We start from the raw sequence: 10,351 nt of genomic DNA, 5'->3' as shown, positions 1-10,351 counted from the left end.
TCTGAATGTAATGGACGTTGGGGTTAAGCAATGATACTCGTGATCACTAGCCCATCCATTTTAGTCGTAGACGACGTCTGCTTTTAAAAACACGCATACAAACCCTCAGGTAAGCTGAACATCCCACTTGTGTTTAAATCTTCAGTAATCAATATCATCATCGACGGTAATAGACCAGTAGTTTCACGAACGCGGGACAGCTCACGCTGCCAATGGGGCAGGTGCCACTATGCCTTACAAGGCACTCCAAGCCCTTAAGATGGATTGGGTTGTCAGTTTATCGTTGAGCCAACACGCGAAAACGACATTCGGCAGATAAAATAGAACAGTCATGAAAATTTTTCAACCTGTTTTTATTTGGATCTGGGTTTCCTCTACTTGGACGCTTTAATTTGGGGTTCCAGTGAGGTACCCCCTAGTTAATTGTGCGTCTAGAGAACACTTTTACTGTTGATTGATGGATGGCGGTTGATAGCACGCTTGCTTCAGGTTCCTATACAACTTTATATAAGAGCAAATAGGATACACTGTACGAGTACCTAATCCAGTAAATTTATATGAGCTTTCAAAACTAATGGTCGTCCCCACCAACACGGTCCGTTGCCGCTGAGGAAAACGATTAGGGTGATGCTCTACCATCGAAATGTCATTCTTTTTGCGCAGCATGCCATAACAGCTCCTAGAGTAAGTCTGAACTAGTACGGTAGCTTAAGCTATCATGTCCGCAGGGTCGACAGAAAGGTGGTGCCTAAAGCGAAAACAGTTCGAAAGGAAAGTAAGGATAGCATCATCAATGCGATGATGGGTGGTAAGAGTTTAGCATAATGCTGAGTTGACTACCAGACCAGGTCTCCTAATACGTCGCGTTGCGTAAGAATGGGCACAGTGACAAGCAAGGTATTCTGTAGTACAGCGTACCTGTAAGCATCGAGCACTGATTAAAGGCAACAGTCATCAAATGGTAGTACCTACCAACGGCGTAATTCCTGTATCATTTAACCTATTAATCTCATGGCCATTCCTGTTTTATTGCCATAGCGTCATTGCAAATGATCCCTTCGTAATCCTGCATAATGAACCTGGCAGAAAAATTGAGGAAATGATTTGAATTCCAATAAAATACCCATATTTCACCTTAGTGGAGAAATCTGCCCGAAAACGCTGACTTACTCTAATGTTCTGATTGAGCAACGGTGTAGAACTGAGAATTCTGACAACGTAGCCCGTGAGGACACCACCTTGTTCCCACTCAGCTGGTGGGTGCCACGTGACATCGAGCACACTTCCGTTTTTCAACCACCGAACGTTCATTACACGAGGCGCCCCCAGAGGGGGGCTGTCATACGTCAAGATGGCGGACGAATAACTCCTTTTGCTGAAAGCTTGACCTGAGGTCGCATGCGAAATCATTCCCTCAATTTCAACCAAGTAACAGGTGAAAGGTCTGAGGGCATCTATAATGAATTTAACAATCGGCGTTGACCGAAAGAACGGTGTAACATGTATATCCTCTCTGCTCAGAAACTGGGGTGGGGTACGATCCAGGTTGGATGTTTTTGACAACTCACCGATACTGCAGTGTAACAGATAGTCATCATTACTAGTGAGTGCAAACGCCTCGGGTGGTGAACAACCGGACCCATAAGTTTCGAGGCGAATATCATCCTCACGAATCGAAATACCACGCTGAGAATCGCGTTTGAGGCAGTTTGAAAGAGATACCGCACGCACAGTGGTCTTGAAACCACTAAGGGGGAGTGCATCAAGTGGACCGCAAACTAACCACTCGGTGAAAATTTCCGAGGGAGATATGGACCGCATATTTATGGGATTGAATTGGATTTGCTGTAGCGCAGCGTTCAGTGAGGAAAGATTGTCACTGCTATAAACCATCGATTGTGTTGTGAAGACTGGTTTACGCAAAACAAAAGGCTTCCCGACACCCCATTTCCCCACTCCACGTACTAGAATGTAATATCCTGTTTCTGGACGTAGACCGCTTAGACGGACTTTCGAGTCGGTAGTCAACGGTACTATGACTTCCCAACCCGACGAGGTATTGTACTGAGCCACCTCTACCCGAAATCCGGAAATTGGGATTGGTGGAAAAATCTTCATCTCCGAGGTTGACTCAGTAGTCATGTTCGGCGAGAGAATATCTACCAATATCCACGTATCGCCCACATCAAGAACGGAGACCCTCTCCGGAGGTTTCGGTAGTGAAGTAGTGTCATAATTGTGTATTAAAGAGTTGGACGGTGATTGTTGGTCACTGTTTACAACGCGTATCATGGCCGACCAGGAAGTCGAACAAGGGGGATGACGAAAATCATCAACCTCTGCGCGACAAGTATAAGTTCCGGCGTCACTCAAACGCACTGAAATTATCTGAAGCGATCCTGAGGCAAACCTCAGGATCCGGTGATCATCGAGGGTCGAAACCGGCACGCCATTAACGAACCATTCAACACGAGGATCGGCGGGGAGGTCACCAACTTCGGCCGTGTGTGGGTTAGTTGAATCAAGAAAAACGTGTCGAAGAAGCGTGACGTGACAGGGGAGAGTGGCGGTCATACCCACCTGTAGTGTTTGGTTTTGTGGGCCTATTTCAATTACTGGAACGAGACTCATGGACTTAACTGAAAGATAAGCAGAGGACTTCATTACCCGGGAAACCTGAGATGCTTTGCATTCATATACACCCTCGTCTGCAAGAGACACTGAACTGATGGAAAGGGTACCGTTTGCAAACACCCTGAGATTTTCGCCACTGAAACTACGTTCACCAGGTTTGGGCACCCAAAATGTTCTTCCATTGTGTAACCACCGAACCAAGGGGGGAGGCATGCCAGAGACGGAGCAGTCAAGTAACACAGATGTGCCCTCAGGAACATAGCGGTCCTCAGGGGTTATTAGAAAGGATGGTGGTGATATGACGCTCAGGTGAGCAACAGCTTCGACACGAGTGGTGGAAGTTTTCGCCTCACAGATGTAATTTCCTTCGTATGAGAGTTGCACGTTTTCTATTCTCAAGCTTTGTCTATTCAATACAGAGGTTTTTGGAATCTCCGCACCTTCGCGGCGCCAGAATATCGTAGAATTGGGATCATCCGACGCTAAGCACTGAAATTCCACAGTATCGCCAACAAACACTTGCTTACTCCCTGGAGAAAACTTGAAACGTGTCTTCCGCTGCACAACCAGTGAAGCATCTCGACTTCTCCACCGGTCCACAGGGTTCTCTGCACCACAATGATATAGTCCGGCATCAACCTGTCCAACAGGATCTATGCGCAAAGCGCCCGTCTCTTGAATTACTATCCTTCTGCTTTCTAAGACTGGCTCATTGTTCTTCATCCAGTACACGGTTGGCTCAGGTAACCCAGCTGGTGGCACACACTCGAGAATTACTGGATCACCGACACTCGCAATCTTGCCCTCCGGCCCAGATGCGCCGTCTGAATTAAAAAAGGCAATTCTAACATTAGCAACATCCGACACCGTCCATCCATGAACGTTTGTAGCATTGCAGTAGTACTGACCTTCATCCTCCGAAGTAAAGGACAAGAAAATGAGCTCTCCGTGGTTGGTTATCCGGTTAGAAGTCCCCGGCTTGTCTCGCTGTGTTTGTACAAGCTCTCCGTCTTTGAACCACTTGATTTCCGGGAGTGGTACTCCAGTAGCTTGACATCTGAGGGAAAGTTGTTTCCGTCTGACTGGATAAGAATCTTCTGGTGAACGAATGAAGATGGGCTTTTGTGCACAAGAAAGTGGGACTCCGGAAAAGCACAAGAAGTGAAGCAGAACAATAATTCTAGGATGCATTGCATGAGGCGAATCTCAGGAATCGTTTGCCACGAACAAAATCATAGTACGTGCTTCAAATAAATCCAGGCATATGACAACGTGACGGAGCGAACACCAGCCATCTAGGCGGCTGCACCAATACCGAAACGGCCGCAGTTGCCCCGTGACGCTCAATTTGATTCATTAAAAGGAACTCAGTCCAGAACGGGAATGCTAGTTTGATAAGACATAAATCAGACCCAAACAATTGTGCACAGGCGGAAGACCAAAGTTCATTAATCTCGATTGCCATTTTTCCTTATAAAGTTGGATTCCTCTCGGATTCACGGATTGAGACACAGGATCGAGGCTATTGCCCATGTTTCCCAGGTCGATTTGGTTCCTGTCGGCCAGTGGCTGTCGTTCACCTGAAAGGCACAAGTGAAAAAGGGTGTAGCACCGCTCTTTATATGCTCAGCGCGGCAGTATGCTCGCCAGCGCGAGGATTCGCATAAAAAAATGTCTAATAGTGCTTTAAATTGGGCTCTAGAAGCAGCGTGAACAACCGTCGGAGGAAGGCCATTCCGCGCACGTATTACCCGAAATGAGAAAAATCTTGTTTAATGAATATGTGCGCTCTGAGCTTGAAAATCTTCTTACTATGTCACCGCCGTGTGATTGCAGGGTCAACGGTAAAAGCCCGTTTGCCAACCTTTGTTCAAACAGAGCATAAGTAAGAATTAGGTCCCCTCGGAGGCGACGGTACTCCAGGGGAAAGAGATTAAGCATCGCGAGACGCGTTTCGTAGTCCATGGATTTGAGGCCGGCAACCACTCTCGTAGCGGCCCGCTGGACACGCTCAATCAGGGTGACGTCTTTCATGCGTCCTGAGTAGACAACTTGGTTGGCGTATTCCAAGCGCATAGAGTATTTGGAAGTCCAAGCGAGTAATACGGGAGAATGTGCGTCAGAGCATCCGTAAAATGAGGAATGCCTTTTGACCAATTTCCCATGGTGCAGTGAGAAGGACAAGTTTCAGGAGGTCCAGATGCCCAAATCATTTTTGGCATCTATCCTCATGATGTTTTCTGGTCCTTTCTCACCATGCATAACAAAGGTATTCACTGAGTCTCCTCCAAACGACATATGGACTCACTTCGTCATTCAGAGTAAGGTACAATTTCAATGACCACTGCTTAGCAGCGTCTACATCCATTTGGGGGCACTGGCATTGGTACCCCAGGATTTCGAGTCGTCCGCAAAAAGTAGACATCGACTCGCAAGAACGTCTGGGAGGTCGTTGACGTAGATCAGAAACAGCACTGATCACAAGACGGAGCCTTGAGGAACTCCGGCGGAGACCGGGGCTGGAGAAGAGTAGGATGAGCCTATCCTCAGTCGGAATGATCTATCCGATAGGAACGTCTTAATCCAGCGAAGGATTTTCCCTTGAATCCCGTAAGACTCGAGTTTGTGGAGCAGCGGGACGTGTGGGACCCCATCAAATGCTTTTGAGAAGTCAAAAAATATGGCATCCGATATGAGTCCTTCGTCCTTGGCTTGGGTTAAGCTGTCCATAAACACGAGCATGTTTGTCACGCAAGAGCGGTGTGGGGAAGATCCGTGTTCAGCTTGGGATATCAGGTTGCTGGAAGTAAGGTGGTCTAGGATAGCTCGCTTCAGAATGCTTTCCATCACTGTAGTCCCTTCACTGGAGCATGTCTCAGTGTGATTTGCTCAAGAAAGATGCGCATTCCTGAGAAGTCTGCACGGCGGAAGTCTCGAAACCACTTTTGAGGTTCGGGATTTCTGGCCCAATAGCAGATGAAATCAAAGGTCAGCACACAGTGGTCGCTACGTCCCAGTGGAGCGTTAATTGTTACCTGATCAACGAAGTGTTTTTCGTTGGTGATGACCAAATCCAGCAAGGATGGCTGTTGGCCTGCGCGGTATCTGTTGGGTGCAACGACATGTTGGATCCAAGCGCTCCGTTGAACGACTTCAATCAGCGCCGCTCCAAAAAGCCCGCCTGATTCGGTGCGCTGGAGTTCCATCCAGGAGGCATTTGGGGCGTTGAAGTCACCTAACAGCAGGGGATGAGCGAAGTGGTATTTGGAGGAGAGTTGCTCAAGTGTTTGTATATGGAATTGGTTATCTTCAGGTGGACTCGAGGGGCTACGGTAGACCACAGCGAGAAGGAGAGTATCGGACCCGCGCAGTGGGATTTGGACCCACAGTGCATCGCAAAAGGGTGCGGGGTGGTGTCAGAGGGGACAACCGGGATTGGTAGGGCCGCATGCAAGTACAGAGAAACCCCACCTGCCCGCCCTCGTTTTGAGTCGGCTCGAAAAATAGAGTAGCCGTCTATCGAGATTTCTGCGTAAGAAACATCTGGTGTGAGCCAAGTCTCTGTGAGTGTGATTATGGGTGGTTGTTCAAGGTAAAGAGTGTTCAAGGATGAAGAGGGTATTATATTTGTATCTAGTTGCCAGGGTTTCCCTAGAGTCTCAAGCGAGCCAAAGCAGTGTGTGGTGTCTGTAATCCGTTTTCACATATATTTGCCATTTTTAATTAACTTAAACTACATGTTGTAACTGTCGTACATATTTTATCATGACGTTTGTTCTATTGTACCAATAATTACATCAAAAAGTGATGCAACACGCAAGTTTTCAGCGCGACTTTTTGACTTCTTGCTGAATCAGTGGACCCACGATCCGTTGAACTGTTTGCTGACTGCTGAAGCAGTTGGACTATATCTCCGTGTTTATGTTAGCTGTTGAACGTCACAATGACTTCCTATGAGATATTTTAGCTGTGAATAAACTTGGAATAAATTTGAATAATCTTGGAATATGCCACTCACACGTGAATCAAATGTGGACAATTTCTACAAGTGGATATTTCCCTCGGCCGGTTACTGAATTAGAATCAGTGTAGTGGACTATTGAATCTACCCATTCGTGAGTCGTTATCGACTGCTTATTCTTTCCTTATTGTGATTTTGTTGTTTTGCTCGTTTTTTGCTACAAATCTACCCATTCGTGAGTCGTTATCGACTGCTTATTCTTTCCTTATTGTGATTTTGTTGTTTTGCTCGTTTATTTGCTACAACACGCTAATGTGGTGTTAAGTCAGCTACATGTGAGGCTACATGCTGAAGGCTCCTTGATAGCGTCAAGCTGAATTTCTGTGGTGGAAAGCGGGCAGAAGACCAGGAGGTGCATGAACTGCGTAGATATGTCCTTCCTCATACTGTTTCCGAACGATCTCAACAGGCACTGCAAGTTCATCCCGGAGAATGAAGCTCGTAGACTTGGGGTTTTGTAGCGTCAGCGACTGCCAGGTGGTTGTATGACGGGAAAGAGAGCTAGAACTTGCTGGCTGGTTTAGGAATGTAAGTGGCTATGGACAGAACTTATCAGTGGTCGTAATGAAAGTGGAAATATAAATAGTGGTTGCAGCATCGAGCCACATCATCCTATAAACGATAACGCATAGCAAATGTGTTTCTCTGTTCGTTCCGGTTTAGTAATGAACATGTCTTCTTTGGACAATCCCCACCCCAATGACGCTGTTCCTTCTCCTAACACCCTGTGTAGAAGAGCGCTTGCCAACAGTGTGCTCCCGTTTCCAACCCCAAGTGACAGCTAACCCCATATTTATTCCCCTTGACCAGATGAACTGAAACCTTGTTTTACTGAACTATTTTTCTAACTCTTACGGATTTTGGTCGGACATTGTGATTTTTGCGGTTGCTCGCCGTCGATATCTGTTTGGTTGTGGCGATATCGATTTTGAGGCGAAGTGAACTGCGCTTTATCATCAGGCTGGTAATTCTACCGCCTTACTTTTGTAACCCTACATTATCTGCAGAGGAGAATCCGTTGAGGTTTGTTGCAATAGTGCCGTCATTCCAGAATTCGGATTTCTTGGTCGTTTTCCTAGATTGGCACGCGTGACTCAAAATCAGAAAGCAGATAGCTGTAACAGTACTCAACGGTTCCAGTACTCAACGGAGTACAGTTCTAGTAAACAAGGATCTACGGACGCAGTAATGAACGATCTACGAACTCAGAGAGGATGGAGAAAGCCCTGTCAATGGATCTCTCTACCGGAGGAATCGAGGCAAATCGGCCGTTCTGGCAATCCTTTGGCTACTGGTTCATCTCCTGGCTCTGACTCATCTACGCATAAAAAAGAAAGTCAGTTGCGTTATTGCGCTTATGCTGGCGCGTAATGAGGTGCGTCTAGCGGAGTTAGAGCTGGATTCGGACGATGATTCCGTCGTTGACGTGCAGGTTGACCCGCAGGATAAGGTAAAGGATTACCTAGCCGGGATGGTAAGTAGCACACCCATATGTGAGGCACCAGCGGTCCAACCGACTTCTTGCGTGGTTAAGGCAGGCCTACCTAGAGTGGACTTAGAGGCTTTCGATGGCAGCCCAATGTGCTATTGGAGATTTATTCAACAGTTCAAATACTACATAGAGGATAGGGTGCAAGATAGTGGACAGAGGATGCTATATTCGATTCATTACTGCAGAGGCCCTGCGAAGGAAGCCGTGGCTGAATGCGTAATGTTGCCTCCCGAGATTGCTTATGGTGGGGCGAGGGAAATAATTAAGGATCTTTTTGGGAGGGAACATATGGTGGCCAGAGCCAAACTGGACGATCTGTTTAAGAAATTGAAACCGTTGCATGACGACGCAGATTCATTATCTCGTTTGTCCATAAATCTTTAAAACTGTCACGTTGCTCTGAGTCAGATGAATCACGCTAGTGACGTGAATTCGGTCTCGGCCATAGAGCGTATTCTCCGCACGTTTTCGAAGGATGCTCGTCGAAACTGGGCAAAGTTGGCTGACTCTATGGGCAATGTTGGAAAGCAGATAGGTTTTTCTGACCTATGCAACTTCGTTTCTCAAGAGGCCCGCGTTGCTTTCTGTGGTATGCTTACCATAGGCTCAGAACACCATCGTCCTCAAACGCAGCATCATCGGGCAGGCAGCGAAAGGCGCCATAGTGTATTCGCCGTTCAGAAGGGAACCGATGACTCGTGCCCCTTTTGCAACAGAAGGCGTGGGCTGGCGCAATCTCGTGGGTTTACTGACCTGCCAACGCAAGCTAGATGGCGTGTGGCGAGAAGGAAGCGGTTGTTTTGTATGTCTAAAACCAGGCCATGCCAGTAACGAGTGTGATTGTCCTAAGAAGTGTGGAATAGAGAGCCAATTGCGCTCTCACCATCATCTGTTGCATGTAATGCCAGATGCCAACAAAACCACACTGGTTGGTTTATGCAACTCGACATCTGAGACGGGATCAAGAACCTGCCTTGGCGTCGCACCGGTTCGTGTGAATGGTCCGCAAGGCAGCGTTCCCAAGTACGAATTGTTGGATAGTGGGTCGGACGTAACATTGGTAACGAAAGACTTACTTGATGAAGTTGGTCTGACTAGCACTCCAACAACTTTGAATTTATCTACAATGAGTGGGACCTCCACTGTGGAGGCTGCAAGTCTCAGAATTGAGTTGCAATCAGCAGATTCAGGTGAGACCGTAGTGACTGAACAAGCCTTTGCAATACACTCTCTGCCCATCAGCCCACTGGTCATGAGCCCATCGGAGATAGCTAGCAAATATAACCACTCGAAGGATACTACCTTTGTGGAGCTTCCAGATAAGCGTGTGAGAATACTGATAGGAGAGGACGTTCCAGAGGCACACTGGCCTATGGAGAAAAGGTTGGGCAAGCAGAAGGAACCCTACGCTCTAAAGACACCTTTGAGTTGGGTTCTACTTGGTCCGTTGTCCATAGGACATAGAGTCTGGGGACATGTGCGCCATGTTAGTATGAAAGATGATGACATCACTGCTCATCTAAAGGCTCTGTATGAGGCTGGTTTCAATGATTTAGAGACTCCGGGCTTATGCCAAAGTGTCGAAGACAAAGAAGCGCTTCGAATCGTTGGAGAATCTTCAGTATTCAAGGATGGTCACTACGAAGTACCATTACCGTGGAGTACGGCGGAAAGACTTCCCGATAATTATCGTCTAGCCCATTCTCCGCTGCAATAAATGAGAAGGCGTTTTGCAAGGGATCTGACTTTGTTAGCGCGATACAGAGAACGCATGAACGACAACATCATTAAAGGTTACCTCGAACCTGTACCCACTTATCAATCTAAATCAGGGGACGAAAGGAAGTGGTATTTACCTCATCACCCCGTTTTGAACCCGAAGAAACCAGAAAAGCTGCGAGTTGTCTTAGATTGCGCGGCCAAGTTTGAGGGTGTATCCCTGAACGATAGGTTGTATCAAGGTTCCGACACTACTGCAAATTTGTTGGGAGTTCTCTTGCGATTCCGGAGTGATTGTGTAGCTGTGGCTGAGGACATTTCATGCAAGTAAAGGTTCCCGAAAGCGACAGGGGTGCATTACGTGTGTTATGGTGGGACTCGGAAGACTTGACCGGTGAACCCAAGCGATTACAAATGACATCTTATTCGTTTGGCGCCACGTTCTCACCGTTTTGTGCCAATTTGCCTTGAGAAAGACAATCTCA

General features: G+C 47.1%; 1 protein-coding gene across 1 annotated transcript in view; it reads right to left on the bottom strand.

The window, feature by feature from the left end:
- The window catches only part of T265_08202 (hypothetical protein), a gene marked incomplete at both ends in the record, with an annotated part of 54,613 nt that extends 50,654 nt beyond the window's left edge, over window positions 1–3,959 (bottom strand). The window contains one exon of the mRNA XM_009173937.1: window positions 1,171–3,959. Coding sequence (XP_009172201.1) covers window positions 1,171–3,825 — 2,655 coding nt within the window. The remainder of the gene's footprint in view (window positions 1–1,170) is intronic.
- Window positions 3,960–10,351: the final 6,392 nt, after the last annotated feature.

This window comes from Opisthorchis viverrini (genome assembly GCF_000715545.1).
Source record: "Opisthorchis viverrini unplaced genomic scaffold opera_v5_208, whole genome shotgun sequence".
Classification (NCBI taxonomy): domain Eukaryota; kingdom Metazoa; phylum Platyhelminthes; class Trematoda; order Opisthorchiida; family Opisthorchiidae; genus Opisthorchis; species Opisthorchis viverrini.
Note: the sequence above shows the minus strand (reverse complement) of the source record. Positions and strands in the feature narration are given on the sequence as shown.